This window comes from Cannabis sativa, chromosome X (genome assembly GCF_029168945.1).
Source record: "Cannabis sativa cultivar Pink pepper isolate KNU-18-1 chromosome X, ASM2916894v1, whole genome shotgun sequence".
NCBI lineage: Eukaryota > Viridiplantae > Streptophyta > Magnoliopsida > Rosales > Cannabaceae > Cannabis > Cannabis sativa.
This window is the reverse complement of record NC_083610.1, coordinates 21,546,619-21,560,914: the sequence shown is the minus strand read 5'-3', so window position 1 is coordinate 21,560,914 and position 14,296 is coordinate 21,546,619. Positions and strand designations below refer to the sequence as shown.

Below are 14,296 nucleotides of genomic sequence, written 5' to 3'. Positions count from 1 at the left end.
CCTTCAAAGGCCAAGCATAATTCCTCACAACGATAGTTGTAGTTAGATTCGAACCCTTAATCCAAGCAAGAAAGGTTGCCAATAAAAGCTTCTCTACTATTACACCACACAACACGAACACCACCTTATCTTGATAATAAGCTATACTCGTATGTTTGTAAGTTTATTATTCGAGTAATGATATGTGCATCCAAATATCAGCCATGGTAAAATGAAACAAAGATAAATATGATTAATGTAATATTTCGATACATATTTTGAGTGTAGTATCATTAATTTCATTATTTTTAGTTAGAGTGATACAATAGGACACATATAGTCAAGTGATAAGAAATTCTGAGTAGTCATGGGAGAGGCTTAATCTAGAATTTTATTTCAAAACAGTTGACCATTAAGATGAAAAAACTTCTTTCTTTTTTCTTTCTGCAGGGACCTTGGAAGGAAACATAACACAAAGTACTCGAAAATGAACATATGCATTGCCCCTTTTCCAGTGAAAACATGTTAGTGATCCATGTCTGATCATATTCCTATCGGGATCCAGAAATGTACCTGGTTTTAGTTACCAGAAAACTCGGTAGAAGCAATATGAAGGAAACTCGATTCTCTGATTCTGTGTTCTATTTATGCAAAAACACTTAAGATGAAAATGCTTCTGTACAGAACATTAATGTCTTGCCAACCAAAGTAGCAGGATTAATGTAGAAGCATAATTATTCTTTTCAAGGCCAAAGAGGACTTGGTCTGCAAATAAACCAAATATCCAAGTAAACACACACACAAAAAGGAGAGTTTATAATTTATATGACTTGAAGCAGCAAACTATAAGACATGGATAAGCAAGAAAGAAATTCTATGGACCATTCCTCATTTCTCAAAATAGGTTACATTCCATGTTTCGTTGATGTTTAATCTGAACTTAAAGCTAATCCTATCATCCTATATTCCTATTCTTATAGAGAGCCAAGCCAAGGCACTCATTGTGGTCCACCACATTCTAATCTACTAAGGCAGAAGCATAAACCACTTAACATGGTTTCCATTACAAGAGCACTTAACCAACCAAAATCCGATTCACAATTCAGAATAGTATGACAGTGTCCATGAAAAAACCATCATCTACACAAAGCCAAAAAAAGGAAAAATGACCAAAGAGATTAAACTAGAACAGGTGAAAAAGGATAAACCTCAAAATAATCTCTGTGAAGGTTTCTTCCCGAAGATAGCTTCCCAAACCAAAGGCGAAAATGGAGCTTTTTTGTCCAAAAATTCTCTAACAGCTTTGTCATTAACTGTAAAACCCTTCTGTCTTAACTGTGTAATGACAATGTTAGCTTCTTCAACACCCTTTTCCTCACACAACCCATCAACCAAGCCCACAAAAGTAGTGACATTCGGCGAATGCCCGGCTTCCAACATCTCCATACAAAACTCTACACCATCATCTAATCTTTTACATTTATACAAACCCTGAATCAATACAGAGTAACTAAAGGCATTTGGATCAATCCCATTGCTTTGCATCTTCCTAAAAATTCTAATAGCATCATCAAGCTTCTGAGCCTTACAGAACCCATCAACAACAGCAGTATATATAACAACTTCAGGTATAGTACCTTTCTCCCTCATCACACCGAAAAGTTTCATTGCTTCCTGAACAAGACCATCTTTGCAAAGCCCATCAAGCATGGCTACCGCGTTTGGAATAAGACCCGTTTCCTTCATCTTCTTAAATATCTCATCCGCATCCTCAGGCACCGGTGGAGGTGGTTTGGGAACTTCTTGTTGCCGAGGCTGTTCTCTTTTATCGTACTCAGTATCATTAGCTCCAAGCTTGAATCTTTCAAGAAAACTGTTGTCTTCTAAAGGATTTTCCCTCTTCTCTGAATTTCTCCCACGAGGTTTAGGACTCTGGGTATTGAACGGAGCTCTCCCTCGCATGGGTCTGTTGGGTTTGGGCTCCCACGAGTTCTGTGGAACCCTTTCGCCTGAGCTTTGGCTTTGATTCGTCACTTCACTTTCATCGCCGCCATTAATGCTGGAGCTAAACCATCGAAGCTCCTTCGATAAATTGAAAGGTGATGATGATGCTTCGGTTGTCAAAATTGAGGATTGAGATGAACGAACAAGAGAGTTGCAGATTTTGGAGAGGACAAGCTTCGAAACATTACCTCGTGAGAGCTGCATAATGCATAAGAATCAATGGCGGATAGGGTTTAGATTGGATTTTGGTGAGTGGAGATTTAGGGTTTAAGCCACAACAACACGAGTATTGGAGAAAGAAGGAGTCGTATAGTATTATTGGTTCATATTAGGCCTCCCTAAACTACATCACTTATTTCAATTAAGTCCCTAATATTTTAACTTTAGCAATTAAACCTTTTTTTTTTTTGAAAAAACAAGAGTCATTTTCTATACACGAAACAGAACCCCTGAAGTCAGCCGGACGCCTTGGGTTTTCACCCAATGCCCAAGTTGACATTTTAACTAGGGTTTTGGTTTCTGGGTCCGTCTTAGTACAAATGGCTCAAACTTTGTATTAGGACATGAATAAGGCCTATCACAAACATATTTGAGGTAACAGAATCAAAATTAGAACATTTTCAGTTTTTGAGCACTTGAAGAAGCACTAAGTGCCCTAGACACCCAACGTCCATGCTAACATATTGTCAACCTGGAACGCTTCCAACTATAATATTGAAGATGTATCCCAAACATTTTCTTCGTCTTCATCTAGAACGAGGAAACAAGTACTTTCGGGAACGAAACTGATTAACCTGAAGGCCAAAACAAGGATTAACACCCAAGTTGACACTTTGTCAGCCTGGGCCATTTCCATCAGCAATTCAGAAGAAGTCTTCCGAGCATATCCTCCGTTTTCATCAACAATTAAGATATGAGTGCTTTCAGGAAACAAATGGAGTCGTCTGGGGGTCAGAACTAGGACCCAGCACCTAGGTTGACTTGGTGTTGAGCGCAGCACCCAAGTTGACATTTTTTCAACCTAGGCCATTTCCAAAGAGTTTTTCTAAGAAGTCTTCTAGACATATTCTCTATTTTCACCAAAGATTAAGATACAAGTATTTTTGGGAATCAAACAGAGTCATCTACTAGCAAAAAATTGGACCTAGTGCCCAGGTTGATACCTGACGGCTGACACTAGGCCCAAGTTGACGTTTTGTCAACCTAGGCTATTTTCAGTCATTTTTTTTATAAAAGTGGTCAAGACATTTTTTTCATCATTAGAAATAACAAAGATACAAGTGATGTCGTGGAGCAAACAAGATCTCCAGGGAGCCAGAACAGAGCCCCAACATCCAGGTTGACATGCAACCTAGTTCACGTGTTTACGCTCATCAAGCATAAATTTTTGAAGTTATTTCAAAGATATATCAAGTCATTTCTCACACCCATATTGCAATTATGAAGATTTCAAGTCTAAAATTCATTCTCAACATAGTTGCAATTTTTTTCATAAATTACCCAAAAATGATCCCACGAACGAGATTCAAGCTCTGAAAGTTGACGATTTTCATCAAGAGTCAACTTTTAATATTAGATCATCATCAATGACCAAGATTAGCCCAAAGTAATTTTTTTCATATTTTTTTGTACTTTTTTTATTACTATTTTAATAGGACATTTTCCAAATGAAAGCTCCTCTAGCTTATTTTTCTTTTACATTTTTCTAAGTCTCCATAAAGTCAGAGCATCTCTCTCTACTTTCTATCTCTAAAAATTCAAGCCTCACACTTAACCAATTTTTTGTAATTCTCGTGAGAAATAAAATTCAAATTAAACGTATCTTCATTACTATCGCGACTTGGGGATTGAACTATTATAAATTTTGTGTGTCTATCTCTCTATATTACATTTTTAAATTTATAATTCATCTCGTCAATCTAGCGAGCTGGTGTTGACCACTTTTCAGCGTTAACCTACATTATTTTATAAACTTTCAAATTAATGATAAAGTATTCTTGGGTAAAATTAATTCACGTGCTAAAATTTTAATTTTAAAGATTAAATAGAAACAAATGAAATAGTAAAGGGAGCGATAAGACAAATAACCTTAATATAAAGCCCTTAAAAATAATTTATAATTTTATAGTTTTTGTTTAGAAATAAGAAAACTCCACAACAGATAGATAAGCCTTCTCTCATTATATACTCCGATGAATTCCCAACTCTCCGTGGCTGCAACAAACCATGATTAACGGCTCCTAAAGCTCTGTTCTTTGAATACCCTTTTCACTGTGTTGATCAAATTCAAAGGTAAATGTTCTTTTAAACTTGCTTATTTTGAATTCGCTTCACTAATTTTGAAGAGTTCGGTGTTAAGTGTAAGGGTGTTGAATTTTGCATTGTAGATTGTGTTGACACGATTTTGTTTTGATTTTGTATTTGGCATTGTTGTCAGGAGTAGTAATAATGGATATGAGTAACACCCAAAATGGTATTATGTGGTTCTTTAGGGATAAAGGTTTTGATGATAAGAGTATAAATGAAATGTTCAGAAAATGTAAGCGTCTTGAAGGAGCAGAAAGTGAGAGAGCTTCTGAGAATTGGGCTTACTTGAAAAGTGTAGGAATTCAAGAAAGAAAGATACCTTCTGTTATTTCAAAGTGTCCTAAAATCCTTACACTTGGTCTTCATGAGAAGCTTATTCCAACTGTTGAATGTCTCAACACACTTGGTACCAAACCCAGAGAAGTTGCTTCAGCTATTGCCAAGTTCCCTAATTTACTCTCCCATAGTGTTGAAGAGAAGTTATGTCCACTTTTAGCCTTTTTTCAGGCTCTGGGTATTCCTGAAAAACAACTTGGAAAGATGATTTTGCAAAATCCAAGGCTTGTTAGTTACAGTATTGAGACAAAGCTGACTGAAATTGTTGAATTTCTTGCTGGTCTTGGCCTTGCTAGAGATGGGGTTATTGGGAAGGTACTTGTTAAGAACCCTTTTATTATGGGTTACAGTGTAGATAAAAGATTGCGTCCTACTGCAGAATTTTTGAGAGCAATAGGTCTCACTGAGTCAGGTCTTCAGTCAGTGGCAATGAATTATCCTGAAGTTTTGTGTAGAGATGTGGACAAGATTTTGAGGCCAAATTTCACTTATCTTCAGAGTTGTGGATTTGGAGATGGACAAATAGCAACTTTGGTAACTGGCTATCCACCTATTCTGATAAAGAGTATTCAGAATTCTTTACAGCCTAGAATCAAGTTTTTGGTTGAGGAAATGGGAAGACAGATTGATGAAGTCACTGATTTTCCCGATTTCTTTCGGTATGGCTTGAAGAAAAGATTGGAGTCGCGGCACAAAGCTTTGAAACAGAGGAAACTGGATTGCAGCTTGAATGATATGCTGGACTGTAATCAAAAGAAGTTTCAAATGAAGTTTGGTTTGGTTTAAAAGAAGGTACTAGATAACATTATCAAATTTCATTTTTGCTGTAGTGTAGTGTCGCTTGGAGTTGAACTTGTAGATTGAATTTATGCTCATCAGTTTGTACTTGTAGTTATGCCAATCTTGTTTATGATTCTGGGTTTAGAGAGACAAAGCTGATTTAAGCAGCTGTTTAGGCATAAGCCCCCTTGATTTAAATTTATGTGAAGTTATCAATATGTTGTCTAAGTTCTTTTTACCTTTCCATTTTTACTTCCTTTTAATGTGTAGTATATAATCATAGAAGATGCAGATATTGTCATAGCTTACTTCAGTTTATGAGATTATAGTGCAGATTGTAGCTTGAATTGTGTGAGAAAGCATCAAGATAAAGTATTGTTCTGTTCAAAAGAAAGGGGGAAAAAATGGAAACTTTTCTTTATAATTACATGTCATTTTTGCCTATGTTGAAACTTTCAAAAACCAAGCAATAGTAGTACATTTAGTATGGTGCCATAAAATACAGGATTGCAAGGAGCACAAGTAGAGTTAAGGTTAGAATCTCCCATTGAAAATTCTCAAGGACTCCAAACCATGTGATATTGTCAAGAAACCAGACCAATCTCAGGAACTGAAAGACAGACTATTATCTGAGGATGAGAAGTGCTGAGCTGAGCTAAACCCTTTCCAATTAACATTATATCCTACTAGAAGATGTGGTGTTGGAAAATGCACTATCAAGGGAGTTATAGGTAAAAACTCCTAAAGAAGGCCATGTAAAGACAGGCTTGAAAGGCGGGACATGAGGTGGTGGTAGAGTCTCAGCGATAATCTGGCATATGGTTTGAGTTTGTGGCCTCTCACCATCGACCACGTTCGAGCAAGCCAACCCAAGAAGAAGAAGTCTCTTGGCTTCCTCTACCTCGTAGTCATCGTTAAGCCTCTCGTCCACAGCTTCTTGAATACGTCCTTCACGATGCAGCATCCAAACCCAATCAACCAATGTAAGCAAATTATCCCCGAGCTGAATTTTGACTCCGGGGCTTTTACCACACACAACTTCAAGCACAACTGCACCAAAGCCGAACACATCAGATTCTGGAGTGGCTTTTCCAGTGTGGAAGCATTCTGGAGCCACATAACCCATGGTTCCAGGAACACCAGCTACTCCAAGCTCACAATACGAGTTCCTCTCATCTTCTATGGCTCTGGCTAGCCCGAAATCTCCCAAACGAGCATTGAAGCCGGAGTCTAGCAAGATATTACTAGCTTTGAGGTCGCGGTGAACCACCTTTTGGTCAAAATCATTGTGGAGGTAATGCAATGCCGAGGCTACACCGGCGAGTATCTTGTATCGGTGTCTCCAATTAAGGGTATTTGAAGATTCATATAGGTGTTTTTCTAAGCTTCCATTTGGCATGTAGTCATACACCAAAAGAAGCTTCCCTTTTTCGTAGCACCAACCTAAACAAGTAACAACTTTTCAAAAAGAGAATTTTGGCAATAACAACGTATTTACATCAAAGACTTTGAATGAAAATTTGTTTATTTACTTCATTATTCAAAAGCAAGTGGAGTCTAGAAATAAAGAAATAGCTAGTTGGATCAATAGAGAGACAAAAATATCATTGTATACAACCAAATTATCTTAAGTTCAATGTATTTATCTAAAAGTTTGGTTAATGTCATTTTACAGTTGACTAGTAATTGTTTTATGTTATTTTCCTCTCACTTTCCAAAAGGATGGGATATATCTTTTATTTGTTTTTATATATTTTATAATTATTTAAGATGTCTTTACAATACAGAAAGTAGTGTTCAAACAATCACGTATAACATATTGTTTGAACTCTATTTTTGGCCTATTAAATTTTTCCGAATTTTTTAAAATTTTACAAAAAATCTTAAATAACTATAAGGTACATACACTATATCGAGATAAGTTGAGGAATACTTTTTTTTATCCATTAATTAAAAATACCCTTATATCATATTTCACTAAAATGTACCTACTTTTGTAAGTAGGTTACCCAATATACTTTCACCCTCCTCTTAAGTCTAGCACCTAATTTTCATTAACTTAAGGGTATAATGAAAACATCATCTATAAAAATAGTTATATATCAAACAATATAAGTTAAGCGGGTATACAATATCTATTTTAAGGAATTGGTAGAATTTTCCCTAATTAACATCAATCAACATTGCCAACTTCATCATTATCATTATCCAAATGTAAAAAGTTAAAAGGAAAAAGAGTTAAAGAAAAGTTACCAACTAAACGAACAAGATGCTTATGACGAAGTCGATGAATAATGGTGAGTTCAGCCCAGAAATCATCTTTCCCTTTGATGTTATCTCTTAAGAATTTCTTAACAGCTACTTCAGTAATGGTAGCTGAACCCCCAATACTTTCAATCTTTTCACGAAGAACACCTCTATAAACAACTCCAAATCCACCTTGACCAAGAACCATACTCTCATCAAAATCATCAGTGGCTTTTTTCAGATCCTTATATCTAAACTCTCTAGACATACCAGGCAATCTTTTCAAAGCACCAAGCACATTAGACTCCTCATCTTGCTCTTTCCTCTTCTTTCTCAAATACCCAATTCCCAATTTCAATCCAAACAATGCCAAAACAGCCATTCCCACAACTCCAATCCCAATCCCAATCACAACCCATTTTCTATCTTTTTTCACTGATAAATCCTCAATCTGCATTTCCCATTCCAAAACACAATTGTACTGAATCCCAGGGTTTCCAGTAGAAGCTGAAAAACCAAAGTAAGAGTCTTTTTTAACATAGTCTTTCAAGTTAATAATCTCACTAAGAAAAGGGTTCTTAGGCCTTAAACTGCTTCGATTCGCCACATAAACTTCCATAACTTTTGATTTACCATTATACTGGATCCAAACTCTGTAGTCCGTACTGTTCTCTGGGGATAATAAAAATCCAAACTTTTTTAAAGACACAGTCTTTTTTGATCTAACTGAGTTGATATTTAACCCAATGTGATTATCATCTGGGTCGAACTCTTCTTGCTTTTCTGTATCGAATTCGATGGCAACCATGTAATTCTGTCTCAGACCATCTGTACTCGAGTTGGTCAGACCCAACCACCTTCCATGGCTTTGTAATGGGACTTCAAAATCTGGAGCTATAACAAAGGCTAAACCTTCACCTGGATTCCAAATTTTGTTTCTGTAAATGTTCATAACAAAAGTGGTGTTGAAAGAAGCAATATCTTTATCAGTATCAGATAACCAAAGCTTCTGAGTTTTATGGAACATGATTCGACCAGACTTGTTGTAATAACCCAAGTACTGATTCTCATTATCTGGTGTGAGTTGAAGGGCTCCACCATCAATGGAGGAAAAGTTTGAGAATGTGAAGAAGGGTCTTTCCCTTTCTTCTTTAAACTCAGTAAAGCTGAAGTTTTTAGTTTTAGCAGAAGAAGCTATGGTGGTTGTGGAGACTGAGTATTGGAACAGAGCAATACAGAGAAGTGAAAAAAACCCCATTTTTGGTTTTGTTTCTGAGTTTGGTTTGTTTATTAATGGTGTGAAGGAGAGAAAGAAAGGAAGGAAGGTGGAAACCAATCGAAAATGGAGAAGCTAAGACAGAGAAACAACAATGGATCAGAGCTTTTCTTTCTTAATGTAAATAAATATAAACATTGTCAGCTTTGGATGAGTAAAAGGAAAGCATACATATAATAAAGGAAATATTATTTAATAATATAATTATAATAAGTTGGCTATAATTTCATAAATTTTTTTTGGACTTTTAAGCACAAATTGCAAAATTTCCCCCTTAAATTACTGCACTTGTTGTCTTCTTTTATTTTTGCAAAAATGTCTCTTATTTGTAGTATTAATATCCAAATTTTATTTTTGAGTTAATGGTGACCTGATAATTCTTGATTAGTTTAAGTTATTTATTTTTTATTTTTATTTAAAATTTAATTAAAATATATCATTAAGAAAATGACTTGTGATAATATAATTTAACTTTTTAACGATCAGGTACGAAGTTACAAAAATATAACTTAAGTATTATTACTGTCAGAAATTAAATTTAAGTATTTAATAATAATCGAGAGTTAAACTTAAATATTTACGCTGAAAATTAATCTTATATATTTGTTTTTTTTTTTTTTGAAATGTCTTATATATTTGTTATAGTTGTTATATTGTGAATTTTATTTTTCACAAAAATATATAGTGTTGTTTTTGAAAAAAAAAATTGTTATTTTAATGTTGCTGATACATAAAATAACATGATTTATTTTTTTCTAATAATATAAAGTATTATTTTTCTAATACTATTATTTTGACATTATTGCTATAAAAAAAACAATACTATATAAAAATATCAAAATGTAAAACAAAATATTCACTTTTAAATGTATTGTGTAAATTTCACTGACTTATACAATATAAATTTGTATCGATGGAGAAAAGTAGTCAAAATATGTAGTGATTATTTCCACAATATTGATGATAATTATATTTCCATCAAAAAAAAAATTATTGAGAATGAACTAGACATGCAATATTTAAAATAAAGATATTTGTCATTATTGGAAAATCAAGAAATTATAGTAATTGTTTGTTCAAAAAGAAAAAAAAAATACTATAGGAGGAGAGACTGGATTCTCAAATTTTGTAGATTATCATTAGGTCATTTTTGACTACTTCTTCTTTATTATTATTATTTCTAAGTGAGTCTTTGTTTAATGATATGGTAATCTATGCATCTAGAAAATAGCTAGAGGGTTTAAATTGAGAAATATTGTCCGGTCACTTTAAAGTAGGATTATTATAAGAGGTGATATATTATTATTAGGATAATTTAATATTTTTTAATTTAATAAATAATATAAAAAATCGTTAACTACTCACAATACATTACTACATCATAGTATTTTAGATGTCTAATAATAATGTTCATTTAAATTAAGCTCATATATTATTATAGATGTAATTATCATTTAAGATGACAATTATTATTGTTTTATAAGAAATGTGAATCATCATTAATTAACTTAGTTTTTTTTCTAGGTTTTAAAATAACCATGTTATACACAAACAATTCTTATACATACTTATTTTCTAAATCTGTTTGTCAAATAATATTATCTACGCCATTTTGACTATTCTTTTTTTTTCATTATTATTATTAGAGTAATTTGTAGTGTAGATATTTGTTATTTTTCGATTGTAAATAAATATTTAAGTGTAAAGTTATTATCACGTGTCATTTTTTATTGGTATATTTAAATTAATTTAAAAAAAATAAAAATTTAATTACTAATTAAGAACTGCTACATTACCTTAATGATCGGGTTCTAAAAATATAATTTATGTATTAAGTAAACTTAAATATTTATGCCACTAATTTATTATTATTATTATTATTAAATCTTTATTTAATCATATGTGTAATGTATGCATCTATATAGATGTTTGGCAAGGAATGGAGCGGTTGGAATATTGATAATGAAAAGTCAAAACACAACACAGAAAGTCAAAGTTTTCCATTCTAAAGATTCCAAAGAAAATAAATTACGTACGTACAAGATCATATCTTCTAAATTCTTTTAAGAAATTTTTAAGCAACCAATTAAAAATGCCAAGACTACAGTGTGGACAGGACACTTTTTAGTTTTAACCTCTAAACATGTTTAACAAACTATATATTTTAAAAATGTAACCAAAATTAATTATTAATTAGTTATGTTGAGAAGAAAAAAAGACCAAATAAAAAAAATGTTCCTCAATTAAACGTGGGTGATAATAATTTAAGCTTGTTTGTTAGTTTGAGCTAGTCAAAAGTTGGGGTGATAAAAACGAGTTTCGACGCGGACATGAATACGAAAATTAACGGTATGAATTTTATGAATTAGGGGTTAGGGGTCAGAAATATTAGATGCGGATCGAAAACAGGTTAAATACAACACAACCTGTTTAACACGAATTTGACATAGTGTTTTTAAAATAAAATAAAATAAAAAATTATTTATAATAATATGTTTATGTAAAAATATATATTTAGTATTTCAATTTAAAAAAACTAAAATTTAATTTTTTTAAAATATAAATTAAAAACATTTTTAATTTTTATTATTATAAATACAATTTTTACGGGATCGGATTAGAGTTGAAAAAATTATACGAGATTAACACACTTAATATGAAACATAAAACATGTCACATAAAATATAATATGAATAGAACATATAATTATATTATGATATTTTACCATCCCTAGTCAAAAGTAATGATTTGGTTGGTAATCAACTAAAAAAGAAACCATAAAAAAAATAAACATGCAGAGATATAAAATAAAGTTTTTTTGAAATAAAATATAAACTTCATTGAAATTTAGCATTCAGAATACAAAAGTTCCTGAAAATCAGATGGTAGGTTCTAAGTATGAATGCTACAACCAGAAAAAAACCGAGAGTGCCTAGCCACATAGTGGGCAACTCGATTAGCTGATCGTTTAATAAAATTAACAGAAACATGTGGAGAATAAGAAAGTAAATGTTTACAATCATTAACAACCACACCAAAAACAGATTACATGGTGTGAGAGGTACGAATGACTTGAACAGTGAGCATGCTACTACTCAAAACTATACAAACACATTATTCTCTTAGATTAATAAACACAAATGATGAAGCAACGCGTCTCTTAGCTTTAAATGCATTTATATATATAAATATATAAATCATGTCAATAAAAATAAAAGCTTTACAAAAAGAAATGATGATTAGGGCTTTAACAGCATAAAAGTGTGTGTATCTTTTGACACTTGCACCATCAATAATGTGAGTCAGTGACCAACTGTTACAATCTATTAAATATATATATTCAGTCCCACAAATTCATGTGAGAAATAAACAATGTTTTCTTTAATTAATTCAGATATGTTATATATAATCATCAAGAAGAAGAAAACAGCAACAAACAGATGTATGTAATTTGAAGAACAATACTGTATGTTGGATTTATTAAGTATCCAAAGCTATGACCCTATATAAATATGAGTGCAATTAATATAGTGTAAAAATAAATTTTTTTAATTAAGTATAAAAATTTAATTTTTTATTATTTATTTTAAATTTAATAGTTTAATATTTTAAAATTAATATTTATAGGATTATTCTAAATATAATATATTAATTGTAGTGAAAAATCCACCGTCTTATAATAATGAATTTAGCTTAGCTGGATTATTCTAATTGTGGCGTGTTTATTTATGTCGTTTTCCTACATTAGTTGTTATCTTGTTCCTTAAAAAAAAAAAAAAATAATCAAAAGACTTGCTTTCCAAATTCAAACTTATATCTTTATTCAAATAACTATATAAAAGAAAAACTAGTCATCTAAATATTACATCAATCCAAATTCCAAATAACTTGACCCCATTTGATCAGTTTTCTGGTACAACTGACATAAAATTGGCCTAATTATAATCCACAACAACAAACAATATATAACATAGGAAATGCATTTTTAAAAGAGAAATTTACGCCAAACAACATTAATTTGATTTTATTTGTAATTTTAGCTTTGTTTATATTAATGCATAATATACCGCTTATTTTTTTAAAAAAATTGGACACGTATACTGATTATTTATTTTTACATTTTAATTGTTCTTTCGTTTCTTTTTCTTTGTGTCAGTACTTCAACTCACACATAACACACACTTCTTACTTCCACATCATCACAATTTTATTGGTGCCAACCATGAAATTACTATACTTACCAAAAACAAAAAAAATATATATATATATATAAAATTACTATTATACTCTCTATACCTTAATGTATGTAGTTAATTAAAATTTAATTAAATAAGATTCAATATAACAACTAAATTTATAGTTCATTATTTTTTTTTTCAAATTTAAAAATTATTAAATAATAAATTATATTCTCACAAATTTCTTTTATAATACCTTTGGATTTTTATAAATAAAATCAATTTTAAGTATAATAGTAACCCATAAAATTAGTTGGTATATTAATTTTATTCAAATATAAATTTTAGTTACTTCTTTGTTAATAATTTATAAAAATAAAATAAAATGTTACTTTTATCTTGTTTATCTTTTTTTATATCAGAATATATATATTTTTCACAACTTAAAATATGATTTAAAATTGCTAAAAACAAAAGGTAACCTCAAAGTATCTTAAATAATTAAATAACATAGTATAGCCTAAACGTTAAAAAATAAAATCATACTTTTAAAGTAACTGATCAAAATAAGCAACCAAATGTGTATTAGAAAAAAAATATCTTAAAACAATTTTTTTTAATAAAAAGTAACTAATTGATATATTATTTACATCAAAAGCAACTAAAATGTTACTTTTTTTAAAACTTACAAAACACATAAATTTCTGAAAACGAGATTTTTCAAGTTTTTTCCACTTTCGGTAATTATTTTAGATTTCGGTATTTGTGCTAACGTGGCACACCGGTATTTGTACAAATAATTTTCTTAAAGGTATTTTTATAAATAAAATCAATTTTAGGTATAATATTGAAAAGACCCCTTTTTAAAATGGTCCACTATACATTTTTATTGGTTTTGGTATTTTGAGAAAAAAAATTAATCTAACTTTTTTTTTATGATTGTACATATTATAATTATTTGAAGTATTCTGTACGTAAAAGTTTGAGGGTTTTGTAAAATTTTAACACAGGCGTGTGAATAAATTCTTTGAACATTGATTTTTATATTGTGAATTAGTTTAAATTTTTCTAAATTTTATAGAATATTTTAAGTAGTAAGAATTGGACAAAAATTTTATTCTAGATGCCAAATAAATATAAAATGCATCCATCCACCCATTTGAGAGGGTCCATTTTTAGTACAGCCACA

At 31.1% G+C, this 14,296-nt stretch overlaps 3 protein-coding genes across 4 annotated transcripts; 1 reads left to right on the top strand and 2 right to left on the bottom strand.

Moving 5' to 3' along the window:
* Positions 1-212: 212 nt before the first annotated feature.
* LOC115702828 (pentatricopeptide repeat-containing protein At4g38150-like) lies at positions 213-2,328 on the bottom strand. Its single transcript, XM_030630265.2, has 2 exons — positions 1,188-2,328; positions 213-744 (listed from the first exon to the last, which is right to left on the bottom strand). Exon 1 carries the CDS (start codon positions 2,185-2,187, stop codon positions 1,189-1,191), a length of 999 nt encoding a protein of 332 aa, XP_030486125.2. The 5' UTR covers positions 2,188-2,328; the 3' UTR covers positions 213-744; position 1,188.
* Positions 2,329-4,005: 1,677 nt separating this feature from the next.
* LOC115702825 (transcription termination factor MTERF6, chloroplastic/mitochondrial) lies at positions 4,006-5,634 on the top strand. 2 transcript variants are annotated; one of them, XM_030630262.2, is made up of 2 exons: positions 4,006-4,275; positions 4,421-5,634. In XM_030630262.2, the coding sequence occupies exon 2, from the start codon at positions 4,432-4,434 to the stop codon at positions 5,410-5,412; it is 981 nt and encodes a 326-aa protein (XP_030486122.2). In that variant the 5' UTR covers positions 4,006-4,275; positions 4,421-4,431; the 3' UTR covers positions 5,413-5,634. The 2 variants fall into 2 exon arrangements, with proteins under 2 accessions (XP_030486122.2, XP_060962880.1); XM_061106897.1 differs by having other exon boundaries at positions 4,140-4,275; positions 4,424-5,634.
* A 169-nt stretch (positions 5,635-5,803) lies between these two features.
* LOC115702829 (probable L-type lectin-domain containing receptor kinase S.5) lies at positions 5,804-9,157 on the bottom strand. Its single transcript, XM_030630266.2, has 2 exons — positions 7,660-9,157; positions 5,804-6,849 (listed from the first exon to the last, which is right to left on the bottom strand). The coding sequence occupies exons 1-2, from the start codon at positions 8,909-8,911 to the stop codon at positions 6,083-6,085; spliced, it is 2,019 nt and encodes a 672-aa protein (XP_030486126.2). The 5' UTR covers positions 8,912-9,157; the 3' UTR covers positions 5,804-6,082.
* Between the last annotated feature and the right edge of the window lie 5,139 nt (positions 9,158-14,296).

Coding starts and splice junctions, on each gene's coding strand:
- LOC115702828 (XM_030630265.2), bottom strand. CDS start 2,187: ATGCAGCTCTCACGAGGTAATGTTTCGAAGCTTGTCCTCTCCAAAATC.
- LOC115702825 (XM_030630262.2), top strand. CDS start 4,432: ATGGATATGAGTAACACCCAAAATGGTATTATGTGGTTCTTTAGGGAT.
- LOC115702829 (XM_030630266.2), bottom strand. CDS start 8,911: ATGGGGTTTTTTTCACTTCTCTGTATTGCTCTGTTCCAATACTCAGTC. Junction 6,850..7,659: donor GCATCTTGTTCGTTTAGTTG/GTAACTTTTCTT, acceptor TTACTTGTTTAG/GTTGGTGCTACGAAAAAGGG.